General features: G+C 38.4%; 2 protein-coding genes across 2 annotated transcripts in view; one reads left to right on the plus strand and one right to left on the minus strand.

Moving 5' to 3' along the window:
* The window catches only part of LOC135715013 (uncharacterized), a 48,989-nt gene extending 40,528 nt beyond the window's left edge, over nt 1-8,461 (plus strand). Inside the window, exons 2-3 of the mRNA XM_065238423.1 lie at nt 6,770-7,411; nt 7,645-8,461. Coding sequence (XP_065094495.1) covers nt 6,770-7,411; nt 7,645-8,376 — 1,374 coding nt within the window. The 3' untranslated portion in view covers nt 8,377-8,461. The remainder of the gene's footprint in view (nt 1-6,769; nt 7,412-7,644) is intronic.
* The window catches only part of LOC135715015 (flavin reductase (NADPH)-like), a 28,775-nt gene continuing 19,673 nt past the window's right edge, over nt 8,444-17,545 (minus strand). Inside the window, exon 4 of the mRNA XM_065238426.1 lies at nt 8,444-8,632. Within this exon, the coding sequence (XP_065094498.1) occupies nt 8,475-8,632 (158 nt within the window). The 3' untranslated portion in view covers nt 8,444-8,474. The remainder of the gene's footprint in view (nt 8,633-17,545) is intronic.

A 17,545-nucleotide genomic window follows, 5' to 3' on the forward strand; every position in this document is an offset into this window, starting at 1 on the left:
GATTTTGCTTCCACTTCCTCACCCTCCTTAAAAAAACCCTTTCCTTGGCCAACGCGAAATGTGTACTGCGAAAATTACGCACAAAATTTCCCGCATCAAAATTCTTCTGGAAATATTTACAACTTTCATCACCACTCAACCTACACCACACACCCACGTAATTTTGCACAACGAAATCCTTCGCCAAATCACGAAACTTCCTCTTGCCTGCGATTTTCTTTCCAATTTCAACCAGTTTCTTATTAAAAACCACACTGCTAAGTTTGCAAATAACGGCGCCGGTGGTGTAGTGGTAAGCGTGATTACCTCTCACCCCAGCAGGCCTGGGTTCAATCCCAGTCGGCGCAACATCTCTGATCACGCCTTCCTTCGGATGGGAAGTAAAGCCGTTGGTCCCCGGTTCATGAGTTGATGGGTCGATAGGTGTAGGGTCCAGGTGTGGGAGCTGCCTTCCTGGCACGTCGGTAGCATTGGTGCTCAGCACGGAAAACAAGATCGACGGAAAAAAACAAACCAAAGGAAAAAAAAACCCAAATTTATCCATCTATGGTGTGATCAGACCCTTCTTACTTATTCAAGTTTATTTATTTTATTGTCATTATCAGTGACCAAACCCTCCACCCCCGTGTCATCCAGTGACGCTACGCCACTGCCTGGGGGTACCCGGAATATATCCGGGTGTAGTCTATTTGGTGAGGCTACCAATCACCTTATCTTCGTATTTTAATGTGATTTAATGGGTTTTAATTCAATTCATATTCAAGCAACTTCCCCGGGGTACCCGGAACATGTCCAAGTGTGTCCAATGTGGTCTGGAACACTTAACACGACTTGCATTGATCTTATTTTTGAATTCTGTAGTAATTTGATGTGTCGCATGATGGTTTTAATACGTTTTCCGTTAAATCCAGCGTGAAGGCCCATATTCACCGGATCTTATTCCGGCCATATCTCCGGAACCGTTCAATGGGACCCCAAGACCTATCATTTGGCACCAAGTTTGTCCAAATCGGTTGAGCGATTGCTGAGAAACGTGAGCGCATTCATTTCGTTACATACACACACATATACACACATATGCACATACATACACACACACACACACACACACACACACACACACACACACAAACACACACGCACGTACACACACACACACACACACACACAAACACACACACACACATATACACACACACACACACACGCACACACACACACACACACACACACACACACACACACACACACACACACACACACACACACACACACACACACACACACAGACATGTTCCGATCTCGTCAAGCTGAGTCGAATGGTATATGATGGTTTTGATACGTTTTCCGTTAAATCCAGCGTGAATGCCCATATTCACCGGATCTTATTCCGGCCATATCTCCGGAACCAGTTCACCGATTCCAAAACCGTTCAATAGCGTTCAATGGGACCCCAAGACCTATCATTTGGCGCCGAGTTTGTCCAAATCGGTTGAGCGGTTGCTGAGAAACGTGAGCGCATTCATTTCGTTACATACACACACACATACACACATACACACGTACACACACACACATACATGTTCCGATCTCGTCGAGCTGAGTCGAATGGTATATGACACTCGGCCCTCCGGGCCTCGGATCGATAGTCGGTTTTTCAAGTGATATCTATACCCTTCTTTGTAAGAAGGGTAAAAAAAAAGTTTGCAAACACTACCTGCGCTAGAGGTGACTGCCGTAGAACTGATTTTTTTTGCAGTCATTCACTTCAGCAAACGACAAAGGGAACTTGACCGAAATGAAAATGTGAAAAAAAATCAAAACGAAGCAGAGTGACTAAACGAGAGAGGATTTTTTACGAGAGGGAGCAAATACTGATTTTTCTACCTATTCGTTACGCTGTGCATTTGGAATTATGAATGCGAAAAGTAGCGTGGAGCAACGGATGGTATACGAAGTACCGCACACAAAGGACAGCTTGAAATTGAATGAATGGTTATGTTGACTGCTCATGAAAAAAAGGACAGACAGGAGCCCTGGTTGGTGCACTTGCGGAAAGCGCTTGTAACATGGACGAACATGTTCCAACACTCGTCCACCGAGTACATACCTTCTAGCGTTGGCGGTGTTCTCCAGGTTCACCGGGCGTTGGTTGGGGGGAGCGGGTTGCACTCGCGGTTGCTGGTTGGTTCGAAGAGGCGGAAAATCGTCTGGCCCGAAAGTCGGGGACTTATTTTTCTTACGTCCTGGTTGGTTGGAGGTCGATGCATCCTTTCGGATACGCTTGAACTCCTCGCGTTTGGGGCACTGCCTTTCAGAGCCCTGATGAGCACCGTCACAGTTGACACACTTGATAACCTGGTACTTCCTCTGGCTTTTGTTCCTCCTATTGATCCGAAAGACGGCGATGGGGGCCAGCTTGTACCGGTCTTTAATTTCAGCTTCGATCACCTTCGGTTCAAAATTCGGAAGGCCTCGGATGACTACCTTAAATGGCTTGTCGCCCGGGATGTCGTGTGTGAAAAATTCCTCTTTGGAATTCTTCAGCGAAGCCAAAGCTTTGTTGTAGTCCACTTTGGTGTGGAGGATGATTTTCGTGCCAATCCCACACAGCTTGTACTCGGCAGTGACGCCAAGGGATGCCATCTCTTGAGCCAGCTTGTCGAGTGGTACTGACTTCACCACCAGAGGTGGAAGTTTCACATTCGAACCGTTCTGGCCGCCCGTGGCAAAGTTTTCAACGGACCCGCTGAAATCACCGACGTCACTACCGTTGATTGCTGTGGCGTTATCCTGGGGACCACTATTCATTGGGTTATGGACACTTCCACGGTCGGATGCGTCTCTCTTCGTCTTTTTGCCGCGTTGGGAAGCGTTAGACTGGGTTGCAGGGTTCGAACCCTGGTTTGAGCCTGTCTTCTTCTTCCGCTTCAACATCACACGCGATGCACCGAAACGACCGAAAACGTGAACAAACGTGTAGCACTATTAATATCACTGGCACTGAGCGAGCGAATCAAACAACCGACTGTACTGCACAACGGTATGATGCAGAATGTCATGATCCTAATGCGAACGCGCAGTTAGCTATGTACAACCCCATTGTAGTTTTCAACATGAAATATATCAGACAATATTTATATACATCTTATCTATCGCTAACCACGCTCGAAGTATTATCAATTGTGAAATTACGATAGAAATCATTCCATATCGCAGTCTAAGATATTAGATGATCGATCAATTAATAATTTTGTCAAGCTTCTGCATTCATGTTACGTCTATCGTTAATTGTTTACAGAGAACAGTTCAGTGCAAAACATGTCTGGTACCTCTATAAATGAATTTAGATTAATATTGGAAGTCTCTTTTTTTTTACACATTCTGCACACAAAATAGCTCATCCCTCACATAATTTCCCGCCGATGTTTATCAATGGGGCGGGGCAAAAAGCATCTTTTGTGCAGAATATTTGAAAAAGGAGGGACTTCGGATGTTAATCTAAATGCATACAGGGTGTTTGGTTCCGGGTTTTACATATTTTCAGGGTAGATAGGGCTCCTAAAGTTATGAAAAAATCCCCATGAAACATAGGGTCGGTATGTTTTCCGGTAGCAGATAATGGCCTCCTGGAAAAAACGAAGTGGAACCAGAGCCCGAGGTTCTGGATCGTATCACCTTAAAAAAATTTCTATGTAAAGATCCCTTCAGACCGATCGCGTTTGTCATAGTGGTCTTTGGTTTTTTGTTCATGATTCCGTTATAAAAAAATCTGGGACTTTGAACAGTTATCTGAAGTCAATGACTTGGAAAATTGGTAACTACACTGCAATGCTTATTTCTGTTTGCAAACTTTGTAAACATATCAAACAGAAATGAATAAACAGTTTATAATAAATAGTGTGTAGAATTAATCATGTTTTGTTGTTTTTAGCATCATCCACATCCAGAGGGCCAGTCACTTTGAATGTATGGGAATGGTAGGAAACCATTTCGAAATGCATGAAAATTTTCAGTTTTTATTCATTATCGTCTTTATGGGCAGTTTTAGATGCATGAAAATTGCACGAGTACATTACTATGGTGATAAGGTAAACACTCGTTTATTTGTTTCCTTCTGTCAAAGCATATTAAGTCACAAATCGTGGATTTTCAGATATTCTCCATACTGCAAAAATGATTTTCCTACCACTGAAGGGGCGACATCTCTCGGATCTTCAGAATAGCTACTACTCATATCATATAATTAATTATAAGTGGGGATGGGTGGCATTCACTAGCCCGAGAATACCCTCCACATGCAAGCCTCTTCACCAACCATACATCAGTACACACTTATCGAGTCAGTAATTTTTACCGAGTTTTTGAATTGCGGAACTCTTCGGTAAAATTTAAAAAATCTGTGAAAAAATCAAAGTTGAGAAAATGTGTTACGAAAATTTACAGACTAACTTCTGTTAACCCCGTGTAATGATGAAAAATAAAAAAAATTCGATTTTATCCAACCTTTACGAACGAACAACAGTTGTTCGGATACCAAACCAAAATTTTTGTAGCAGCCTCTTTTTTTTTGTGGCAGCTCAAAAAGAAGTGGTCTAATTCTACTTTTGTGCGCTACACAACCGTTTCCTCGTTCTAGCTCTTCCTTCTATTTACCACGAATTCTCCCGTTCAAATCGTCGCTAGCTTTCCTATACGCCTGTTCCAAATTATAATTTCCTTCTATGTTCGGGACGCCGAAGGGGAACCAGATGCACAGTATAGACGAACTTTATGATCCAAAATATTCCTTGAATTCCTGTATAATTTCACTTTATCTGCTAACAATTTCTATCTGCTAACAATGTCCATTTATAAATTGTGTTTGGTTTGTTTTGGTTTTGTTTTTCTCTTCCCTTTCTTCACTTCTGACAACGGTACGAAACGGCAATAACATTAGGTACGCCAACCGCAGCTACGCACACCGTTGTGTTGGGTTTGCTGCCCTGCGGTGTTGACAACAGTCATTTGAATTTTAACCGAGTCAGTAATCCAAAAATCAAGTAAAAATACTAACTCCTGTAAAAAAAATCTAAGTGTGTATACAGAAGCAGCGGAGCTCCCCACTCCTCCATTGAAACAGCACCACAGCTGAGCTGCGAGTGCTATGAAATAAAAAGGACATCGACTTATTACCACTACCTACTTCTCTCCCTTCCGCTCTCAGAATTCGCTGATTCGGTGTTTCTCGTTGTGTTTTCTGCTGAGACTGAGCAATATTCGATACCGCGAAACATCTCCGCAGTTATGTTTTCTTTCGGCGCATTAGATGTGCGGTAATCAAAAGTTAAGAATGTAGCTAAACATCTACAATAACATTCTACCAAATTTTCATGTGCGTAGTCCACTGGAACAGCCGAACGTACGAACGAATAGGGTGACTATAGCGCGTTTTAAGAAAACGTCACAAGTTTTTATGGCTGTTTTAAATTAATAATTACGAAGAAACCATAAAGCCTACAAGGTTACTACCAAAGGCACAAATCTAGGGAACTGCATGGAAAATGTTTTGTAGAACAACTAAATAAACAGAAATGAAAATTTTCAACTTAAAAACACTAAAATGTATGAAATTTCACCAGTTTTTTTGGTACTTTCAACATACTTTCCAATTTTAATGTATGATAATTAACTTTAATCGAGTTCTTTTTCAAAGAGCATTGATAGTTAAGACTTTAATCTTTTATTTGGTATGTTGAAATCAGAAAACCACATTAAGATTAAAAAAAATATAGCTAACCAAAGTTGGCAATACAAAAAAACATAAAATGTTGAATAACTCACTTAGCAGTCATTTCCGACCCTATGTTTCAAGGGGTTTTTTTTCATAACTTTAGGAGCTCTATCTACCCTGAAAATATGTAAAACCCGGAACCAAACACCCTGTATATGTTTTGTAGTGTCAGGTACTTTATTTTGTAATCTGTGAAAGGGAAATCGAAGTACATGGCATGTTGAGAGATTGATCTCGTGAGAAAGAATTTTCTCTCAAATTTGAATGTTTTTGGCTCTCTGGGGACTGGTAGTAAAGCGGTAAAAAAAATTATGGGAAAAAAACATTTTTTTTATTAATTGTAGCATGTTTAACAATAATTTCCGGGAAAAATCTGAACGACAAAGTCTAATTTCTTTAGGTTTTCGTTATTTTTTTTTACCTGAATATGCACCAAAAGCGAATTATTCCCAGTTCTCTCAATTTCTATATGGAGATTTGTATCACTTCTTACCAGTTGAATAGCACCATCTCTGTGAAATTGACCAGACGATATGATTAATTAAAAGAACTAAATGCTCTTCACATTAAACGCGAGCTTTTTGCAATCTGAAATGATGCGCCGAAAAAAACTGCATTTGAATTTTTCGAAAATGCATCAAAGTAAATTGAACCTTTTAAGCAAATAATATGTTGCAGATCATCCAAACAGTGACGGTATTAAAAGTTAATCCGAGTTGGAGCTTACCGCCATTAGAGGAAGAGAAAGCTGTTTTAAAGTTTGCTGACAAGGGAGGAAAATAGTTTAGATAGATGTAGATATGCTTGCAAAACGGAATATTCAACGATCATTACTAAAATTATCAAGTATTCACACATCATCTCTGGTAGGCAACCCTGTCTTCGTCAGCTAATTAACCCAGTCAGCATTATTATTACTAAATGTTCTTGAAATGTTTCCAAAGTAAGGATTTCAAAATAAAATATTCAATCATTTACTTTTTACTTAACTTTCAGAATATTCTTCACAAGTATCCTATAACTACGACAAACTATTTCTTTGTTCTGCCAATCCATGATAAGAATAAGTACTATAAGCAATGCAATAGGCAGCTTAACTGTGAGTGGGGACGCAGAAGAAAAGTCGAGCTTAAACAACTGGAAGCGGTTACATCATTACCACCCTACATAATCCTGGAAAGTGCTTGTTCAGATAGAGTTAAAGTGATTGCGTATTGTTCATTGTCCAAGATTCCGTCATGTGCCAGAAGATGTTTGCTAGAAGTAATAGTAAGAGACGATCATTGCTACTATCTAAACATTGAGAATATCTTTGTCGAAACAAGAGATTTTCAAGTGATGGGATTAAAATTTCAGTACAGTTTCTATCAGTCAAAAATAGATATCCGCGAAAAGCAAACTAACATCAAAGAATATGAATATTATTACGAATATGAGCAGGAGAAATCTCCTGAAATGATAAAAAAATTCTTTGTAACCCGAAGTCCCCACGATTGGATTACGAAAGAGCAGAGCAAACTAAACGAGGACTTGTACTTTCAACGTCAAAACTACTACTACTATTACTACTATAATGAGGATGAGGATGATGACACTTACTATCAACAACGGAGTGTACAGCCACGCAAAGCTTATGATGCAAGTATCCTCGTCAAAACGTTCCACTTAATATGGTTCACATAAATTTTGTGCCTTGTTAAATCAAAACCGATTTGGTAACAACAACTTTGACTCGATATAAAAAGGCGATTTTGTTTACTGCAGCTATTCGCATCACAGTATCCTTTGGATTTCCTATCAACATGGAACTGTTATGCCAATAGCAACAGTTTAGGCCATACAAATAATAATAACCATTGATTCTTTAACAGGGTCCTCCACCAGATACATCTAACGAACCATACGTTGTTGCCCCAATCCACCATCATCCTGAACTGAAGGAACAATGCGTTCGCTTGATTAACACCGAATGGCCGAGATCACGTATGGCTCGTTTTATGAGTTTCGAAACTTCTACGGATACCCTGCCCATAACGTTGGTGCTTGCTCAAATGATTAATGGGGAAAATGTAGTTCTTGGACACGCGAAACTGTCTCCAGTTCTCGGTGATATTGATGCTGCATATCTGGAGTCAGTTGTCGTAGACTATCGCTATCGTGGCCGCGGTATTGGAACACATCTGGTAACAGAAGCAGAACGGTATTGTAGCAGAATTCTTAATATTAACAACATTTACTTATCAACCGACGGTCAGGAAGTATTTTATGCTAAGTTAGGTTACATGTTTTGCAAAGCTATAAATCTTTTTGGAACGAACGCCATAAGGAAAACACCAAGCAAAAAGCATTGGATGAAGAAAATTTTCTCAGATTGGGAAGTAGAGGAAATAGAAGATGGTGGCAACAGTAACGCTTTAGATAAAAATGAATGCTTCTTACATCCTAAAAAATGCGACGATGAAATGGACAATTGTAACAAAGTAGTACATCCGATGCTGAATATCAATGAGCTGATTCGTAACATTAGGCGTGTTGTTTACAATCATTCGTTTAAAAGAGAGGATACGATTTGTGATTTATTGTTGACTATGCATTCTATCTGATGAACTATGAATGATATTAATAAAACAGTATTAAATGTGTTTGTTTATGTTTTTTTATGTTTATTAAAGTTCATACTATTTTTGTAATAACAATATCATCAGCAAGCAGGTTTTGTGCACATACCAATAACTTTTCCTGCGTGTTGGTCATCAAATAATGATTCAATCAGAAACTTTCCTAGATCTAATTTTGAAATGGAACGTGTTAATCCTGGTGATTTATCATAGGCGATTGCGTACTCTGCTGAAGGCTCATCTGAAATTTAAAAAAAAATATTTCATATATATATATACATATATTTATATAATTCAGGGTGAAATAATAATAATCTTTCATAATTCCGAAATGTCATGAATTTTCAACTAGCGATCAAAAACATGTTCAAAAGAATTTTTTCAATGCAATATTTAGGTTATAGGGTAAATGGATGTAATGTCGGCCTAAATGCCCCAAATTTGGGCCCATACACAAATTCAGCAATCGACTAAATTTTCAATAGCTACCAAAATATCTATTAGTACCGTCCCAATACGCGTTCATCTACATAAAATTGATAAATAGCAGATTTTTAGCGATGGGCCCAATCTTAATCCATAGGCCAACATTAGAGCCATTTCTCCTACAAGGAATATTGTTATTGTGTAGTATAGAAAGGAGTCAAGGGCCAGGTCTCCGATAATTTTATGCACCGTACATGCTATACCAGTAGACAGGGGGTGGCATCACAGCATCTTTACCAGCAGGTTAAATAAGTTCTGTGTAATCCACGAATGTGAAACAGGGCGAGGCATACATCACCGGTAGGGTAACGTATCGGCAAGACCCCATCTCAACATTGATGTATTAGCTGCCATAAGGGAAGAGACAAGGGAGGGGGGTTTGTGTCGATTCATAGATAGCTGTAACTTAAGGTGGTTAATTCGAGTATATAGCGGCGCCGGTGATGTAGTGGTAAACGTGATTACCTCTCACCTCAGCAGGCCTGGGTTCAATCCCCAGTTGGCGCCGCCGGGATGTTCTGAGGCATAACATCTCTGATCACGGAAGTAAAGCCGTTGGTCCCGGGTTCATGAGTTAATAGGTCGATAGATAGGGGGATAGGGTCCAGGTGTGGGAGCTGCCTCCCCGGCGTCGGTAGCATTGGTGCTCTGCACAGAAAACAAGATCGACTGAAAACAAATCAAGGAAAAAATGGTGGGGTTGTGAATAATACACGACCGCATGGTTGACGTAGACTACGTTAAGCTATGTAGTGAAATTCTCGTGCATTTTTCTAGATATTGATTTAAAACACAGCAGAAGAAACCTATGATTTCGGTCCTATGTACATATTTTGGATTTCCTACTTAGTAAAACTTGGTTAAATTCAGGACCTCATAAAAATACGAATACATATTCTATTACCTTTGGTTCCTAAATTACAATCTGATATGAGTAAGGCTTTCGTCAGGTGATTCATTGAAGAGTCCAACAATGACTATCACTTCAAGATTTCTAGGGCACAAATCTTGGAAGGTTGTGACATCACTCATGAAACTGAAACTCCTTGTGTACTGTACTGCAGCAAACGTGAAGTTCCAGTTTCTTTGTTATAAGTCTTGTGAGAGCTGATATTTGTGCTCTTGAAATTTTTATGTGGTACTGAGATTGTTCAGAAATAAGGTTTCCACAGCGATTCAACTTCAAAACGCTAAAAAAAAACAACAACAAAAACGGAGCGTACAATTTTGCACCAATGTTATGCAACATTTTGTAGTTGATCGGGAATATCTCTTACTTTACCTTACCAATCAGGCCTTTCTGCTTACCAATCAGGCGGTTTCTGCTGTAAGAAGAAATCGTCTCCACTCTACTCGATCCATGGCCACACTTCGGCAGCCTCGTAGTCTGCGAAGGGTTCGCAGGTCGAAATTAATCTATCGCAGCCCGGGAAGCCGAGCGATTCGCAGTTTAGAATAAGAACACTGGGCGTGGTGGGAAAAAAGTGACTTCCATATCTATCACAGATTACAAATTCGACAGTGAGCATGCATAAGAGCGTAACCGCGATGATCGATTCTCTCTTTTGTTAATAACTCGCTTGGATTAACATTTCTCAGTGCGTTTGCTGTTGCTTTTGATAGCCAATAACAACCTGTTACAGCACTACATTGAAAAAAATCCAGATAATATTCAAGCTGAACATTAGATCTCACACTTTGCTCTAACTCATTATCGTTGGATTGCACGTGGAATGTGATCCAATATCTCCACGGTAGTGATCACTTGCCAATCAAAATTTCGATTGCCAGTGGGTTCAATCCGTCGGAATCCGTTAACGTCGCGTACCTCACCCGTAATAACGGTTGGACAACGTTCAAGACCGCGATAGAGGAAGCCGTGTCGTCTGTAGAAGGGCTTCCACCGTTGGAGGAATATAACTTTCTCTCCAATCTGATCTTGGACAGCGCGCTTCAAGCTCAAACACGGCCGGTTCCTGGAACGTCGTTCCGTAGGAAACCTCCTTCCCCTTGGTGGGACCAGCAATGCACTGAGGTTTATCGTAAAAAGTCAGGCGCGTTAAAGCTTTTCCGGAAACGTGAAACACCCGTGCATTTCGAAGCGTACTCTTGAACGCGAACTCAAGAGCCTCATCAAAGCCAAGAGCCGCGGAGACTGGCAGCAATTCGTGGACAGATTATCGCCAGCCAGCCTTTTTCAATGCTGGAGCTTTCACTTGCTCTCCTTTCGTGTGGCAATTCGGCTCCGGGGGTTGATAGAGTCAAGTTCAACTTGTTGAAGAACCTCCCAGACGTCGCTAAGAGGTGCATGTTGAACTTGTTTTGTCAGTTCCTGGAGCTCAATATTGTTCCGGATGATTGGAGGCAAGTGAGAGTTATTAATGGCTAAAGCCTGGATAACCCGCGTCAGATCATAACTCGTATCGTCCCATCGCGATGTTATTGTTGGAGAAAATGATCCTTTTTCACCTGAACAAATGGGTTGAGATGAACTACCTACTCTCAGGTACTCAATTTGGTTTCCGTAGGGGCAAGGGAACGAACGACTGTCTCGCGATGCTTTCCACAGAAATTCAGTTGACTTTTGCTAAAAAAGAGCAAATGGCTTCTGTGTTTTTGGATATTAAGGAGGCTTTTCATTCAGTATCGGTTGAAGTCTTTTCAGACAAACTCCACGCTTGTGGCCTTTCTCCATTAATTTATAACTTTTTGTACAATTTGCTGTCAGAGAAACACATGAACTTTTCTCATGGAAACTCTACAGCTTCTCGATTTAGTTACATGGGTCTCACCCAGGTCTCATGTTCAAGCCGAGGGGCACGCAATACAAATAACCGGTGCGTTGAAGTTAAAATGCAATCAAAAGTACTTAAAGTAATTAATGCGTTTTGAAGTAGTACTGACGGTAATTAAAATTATCTATCCGTAATTAATTGAAAATGTTATTTTACTTTTCGGTTCGTTAATCGATTAATCGATTATTCGAATGAAAATCGGCCATCACTAGATGAATGTGAAACGTCATTTCAAATATAAGGACCGTACATAAATAATTATACAATTTGAAAGGGACCGGGGTGAATAACAAATTACGTTCCCACGGTAACTGAAATAAACACGAGTGTTCACCGGTTGGTTTTAGATGCACAAAAATTGCACGGGTACATTACTATGATGATAAGGTAAAAATTCGTTAATTTGTTTGCTTCTGTGAAAGCATTTTTATGCGCTATCCAGGCTGAGCAGTTATAACATGTTATAACGGTTGTCAAATAATTGCTTCAGAAAAACCACCATCAAGATAGCGCTATAACATGTTATAACTCTGTAGTCTGAACGTACTATTATGCCTTGTTCAGACTGGAGAGTTATAACATGTTATAACGGTTGTCAACTAATTGCAACACAGAAACCACCATCAAGATAACGCTATAACATGTTATAACCAACAATCAATACGAAACTAACGATTTTAAATTGGCTCACTACTTTAGTAGCCTATTGGTCCCAAGCAAACGATTAACGTACCCTATTCTAGTTGAAATTCTATTACTACACTATGTTTGTTTTGATTCGCTATGGAAGTTTGACAGATAACATCAGGGGTGTGTGGATTCATGCAGAACATGCAGGGGTGAGTGAAATAGCTTGGGACTGCTTGGAACCGTTGTTCTGGTACTGAGTGAGCCAAAAATAATAATGATTTTCTTCGGGACCCAGTGGTCTTAGAGTTACCTCTATGTTATAACTCTGTAGTCTGAACGTACTATTAGTCACAAATCGTGGATTTTCTGACATTCTCCATACTGCAAAAATGATTTTCCTACCAATAAAGGGGCTTCGAAAAAAACTGCTAGAGAGCTTTTTGACGTTTAATCGGCGCACACTAATGCACCATTTAAATTGAAGGAATGCGAGCAAGAGGGAAACAGATTAGTGGGAAAACAAACCCTGTGTACTAGATAGAGAAAGATGATTAAACGTCAAAAAGGTCCCTTGAATTTTTTGTAAATGCATCACTGCAAATTAAACCATAAACACTCTCCAAGTCCAGTCCACAACACTCAACTTTATCGTTTTTGTTTACCTACACGCAGTGCTGTAAATTTTCATATCATTCGATTGAAGATGAACCACTACAACCATTCAATCAATTCTGTGTAAACGAATTCTCACATGACCATAATTTGAAGAGCCTCTTTCTCATTCGAAGCTCATTGTCACTGTCAATTGAGTCACTCAGTATCATTTGATATACGACAGAGGAGTATGGAAGAAATCCAGGAAAATGGTCCCGAACAGACAAGTCGACCCGATGTCGGATCAATGTAAGGCTAATTTAAGGTCTATGTCGACCCAATGTCGTGTTAATGTCGGGTCAATTTTGGGTTTATGTCGGGTCAATGTCGGGTCAACATCGGGTTGGGGTTTGATAGAAGTCAGGTTGGTGTCAGGTTGGCTTTGCTTTTTCGCCGGAATGTCGACCAGAGCTCCGTTTGTGTGTAGGTTACACTCAATCGAATGATATATAGCGTTTCTCAAATGAGAATGATCCATGCCTTCGTCAAATGACTAAGCAACAGATATCACCCATTCGGAGGAGGTCCCCTTTGATAGCGAATAGCTACTTTTCTCATTTTCATCAAAAATGTTCAAATGATTTTGAGAATTTACAGCACTGCCTACACGTAACTTACTAAAAATAGAGTAACTTCTACTCAGTTTCGTATTTTCATGCTAAATGTCAAAAACTGAGTAACATTATATAAGAAAAGTGAGTAACTTCTACTCTGTTTATCTTAAATTTCTGCTTACTCACTTTTGAGCAATCCCACACATATTTAACTCACCGTATTTTGGCAAAGACTTGCAAACTCTTCACTTTCGTTCCTTGCGTCATGTTGATTGATTGATTGATTTATCTTTATTAAGGAGACTTTCAGCCTAAGGCTGGTTCGCCTCCAACCTTGCGTCATGTTTGCACTGAATTAAAAAAAAAAATATCTCAAAAATTTTAAGTTAAGTGCACCCTAATAAACAAATACCATAAACGAACTGTATCCCGGATGGGTAAACTATCCCACAAATGGTTTGGATGATACCCCGAGCACGTCGTTAAGCTGTCTTTTATGGTTATTTTTATTATGGCACTTTTAAACTATACGATAAATAAGCTGCAGCTCCACTACAACATCTCCATAAACCGGCGATTAACAGCTGCAGTTCAATGGGGCCAAACCCAATCTCAAGCCGTGACATATCCTGGAATTGCTTGTTGAAGGTGGTTCGGGATTTGCCGCTTTCGGAGAGATGGCTGGAGTCTGACGGATGAAGATCAGGCACCGACAAACCGACATGAATGACCATAGCAAAAGCAATAAAATTTCTGACCAAAGCACACTACTGACATCTGGCTCCGTGTTCGCGGGAAACATTTAGCTAAGCCATGAACCCGCATGCAAAAAATATAAATTGGTTCGTGTCTGATCTATTGTGGACAAATTATTTTTTTCTAGATAAAAAAATCCTACACTGATAAATTGAAGTATTCCTATTTTGTTTGAAATTTAATCAATTTGACATTAAGCTCAGTTTAATCATATCGAATGATTAAAAATTAATCCTCTCTATCTAAAAAATAAGCATCTGATATTAATCCCAGTTTAATCATGGTTGATTAGATTGTAGATTATCTTTTTTTAAATAAATTTTAATCATTTTTGATTCTATTTTAATAGTTTTTGATTGAATCTTAATCTATTTTGATTATACCGTGCCGATTCAAATTTCGGACACTTAAACTCGAATTTCGGACACTTTTAAAAGTTGATTATCTCGGTCGAATATGATCCACATGTCTTGTAAATTTTAAATTTTTTTGAATAGTGCCCTCCACGATCATCTAACATTATTACTTTGTTTCTAACTGGATGTAATATTTAATTAAAAATGAAAGTGTTCGAAATTTGAATCGTCCGATATTTGAATCGGAACGGTATATCAGTATTGAAAAAGAATAAAATTTAATACTGGAAAAATTATTTCGATTTTAATCATGCATGACTACTGCCGAAGTAATCATGGCTCGGACTCAATTAGGTGAAGCGGGAAACTGCATACTTTTTAAGCTTTTTTGTTTTAATTTTTCTTTGACTGTATGGTTTTGACGGTTCGGATCACTGCACATTTAAATCGACCGTTTACGATTTTCGGGCATAAGTCAAAATTAAGTGTCATGTCGGTTTGTCGGTGGATCAGGGTCCAATTAGGCAAATGGTTTTCCACCAAACCGATCTACAAATACACCGTAAACCGTTGCACCGGTTCGTGTGCCCTATAAGTGCTCGGAGCAATTATATCCCGTCGTAAATCAACAAGCATAATGGTATGTCTCCCAACTGATTTCCGTGGACCGGTTATTAAAATTCCCTTCCATTTCAGAAATGTTCTTCAATCAAGGAAGTGAACAAACTAATAAAACAACTTTGCACACTCATACTGATACCTACATTATACTGATGATAGTAGATTTGAATAAAAAACGTTTAATATGTTGTTTATTTTCTAACATTGAATATTAAATGTTAAATCAAATTACTCATTTCGAAACACAATTGTTTTACAAGAACTGAGTAACATTTACTCAGATTTCAAGGTGTCCATTCAAATTCCATTTTTCAATTCCCGGTTTTTTTGCCGGTTATTTAAAAAACTCTACCTTAAACAAAAAAGGCGTTCAAAAATAAACCTTTAGAGATAATGATACAATTTTGTCAGCAGAATTCATCTACAAAATGCAGGACTGGTAGTGGTTATACAGTAGTATTGACTACAATAACGAAAAAAGTGACCAAATAGTGACTTTAAAACAATAAAACAGTGATCAATAGTAACATTTATTGAAAGATTTTAAAGATATGAATCTAATATGTCGTTGAATGCGATCCGCTTGGACACATATTATAAATTCCCAAATAATAATAAAATAAAACAAATTGTTGAAGGATTTTGTAAATTTGTTTTCGTAAAATCAGTATTAATTGGATAATCGATAGGTTAATTTGTAACCTCCATTTCCTCACACAGTAATCATTTTTCTGCCACCATTTTTTGGAAACCAACCGTTGAATAAGCTGAATTTAGATTCAGATCGCGAATTGGTTGAATTTCTGGATGTGAAAGATTGAACATAGAAATTTAATAGGAAATCTTGAAATTAAAAAAATTGAGCCGGAGAGAAAAATGTTCAACGTCTTGGACAAATTCGTCAATTTTAAGACAAGCAATTTTAAAGGTCTCGAATATAGAAGAACCTAGACAAGTTTTCTGGATCGTATCAATAATTATCATTATTCTGGAACGAGGAAAATTTTCTCGAAAAATCTCGATTTTCAAAAAAGTTGTAGGAGTACATATTTTAGAGATATTGTTTTTTTTTTGTTTAATGCTAGTAATTAGTAATTCGTTATCTTTAATTCAAACAAATTAAGAAAGCGTAGAATAATTAACGATATGTAAGAATGAAAGTTCACAGTCCGAGAAACATTTAATGATTCTAAAATATAGAAAATATTTCATGATTTTAAACTAGAGTTTATCTAAAATCTGGGATTGGAAATGATTCCGGACTTGTAGAAAATACAATTTGATGGGCTTGAGAAAGGTCTTCTGAAAAAAAAGAAGATTCTACTACATGATTTTTCGATGTTTGCCGATACTAAAGCTTCCGGCCTTCAAAGATTTATCGAAAGTCAGGTATTTGAAAAAATCTCTAGCGCTTGGAAAGTTTCCTAGACCATTTTCCAACACATTAGGCTTGTAAAACTTTCAAGATGACGAAGAGATATCGGAACCAGAGTTTATTTTTTTCGAAACCTCAGAAAACTTGTGATATCTCGAGATCATAGACAATGGAAAAAATTGTATATCCTGATTTTACCTCAAGATAACGCACTCTGGCCATTCTATTTAAGAATTTGAAACTTGTTTTTTCGGGGTTTTTTTTCCGTTTGTCTAACCTAGTTTTCCCAGTTTATTTGAAACAGTTAAATATAGTAAAATATCCCAAGAACCGTCACAATTTTTATCGCATGATTGTGTTTTAAGGATACTTGAAGCATAGATTTTTTTTTTTTTTTTTTTTTTTTTTTTTTTTTTTTTTTTTTAACTCTTTTTTTGTTCCAAATTCAAAATAAATAACATTTCATTTTAACCTAGGTGCTCCAGTTACTGCAGTAACGTACCAGCCTTAATTGTTATGATATATATCTAAGTGTTTTTACATTGTTCATGTCTTGGCAATTCAGTATTTTAAACAGGTTTTTTAACCTGCATGTCAGTATAACAATTGATATCTTAAAACTAAAAACTAAAACTAAATCTTATCTAAGTAAAAAGGGAATTAATCGTTGCAATTGAGGATTGCAACGATTTTTGCCTGAAATTATTAATTATTTTGTTGGACATTTGTGCTAAAGTCTCAACATTCGAAATTCTATGTACTTCGGTTGTACTGTACCAGGGAGGCAACTTCAAAATCATTTTCAGAATTTTGTTCTGAATCCTTTGAAGTGCTTTTTTCCTGGTAGTGCAGCAACTAGACCATATTGGCACAGCGTAAAGCATGGCCGGTCTAAAAACTTGTTTAAATATTAGAAGTTTATTCGTC

The sequence above is a fragment of the Ochlerotatus camptorhynchus genome, unplaced genomic scaffold, assembly GCF_037179485.1.
Source record: "Ochlerotatus camptorhynchus isolate MF236.1 unplaced genomic scaffold, CSIRO-AGI_Acam_v1.1 ptg000780l, whole genome shotgun sequence".
NCBI classification, from domain to species: domain Eukaryota; kingdom Metazoa; phylum Arthropoda; class Insecta; order Diptera; family Culicidae; genus Ochlerotatus; species Ochlerotatus camptorhynchus.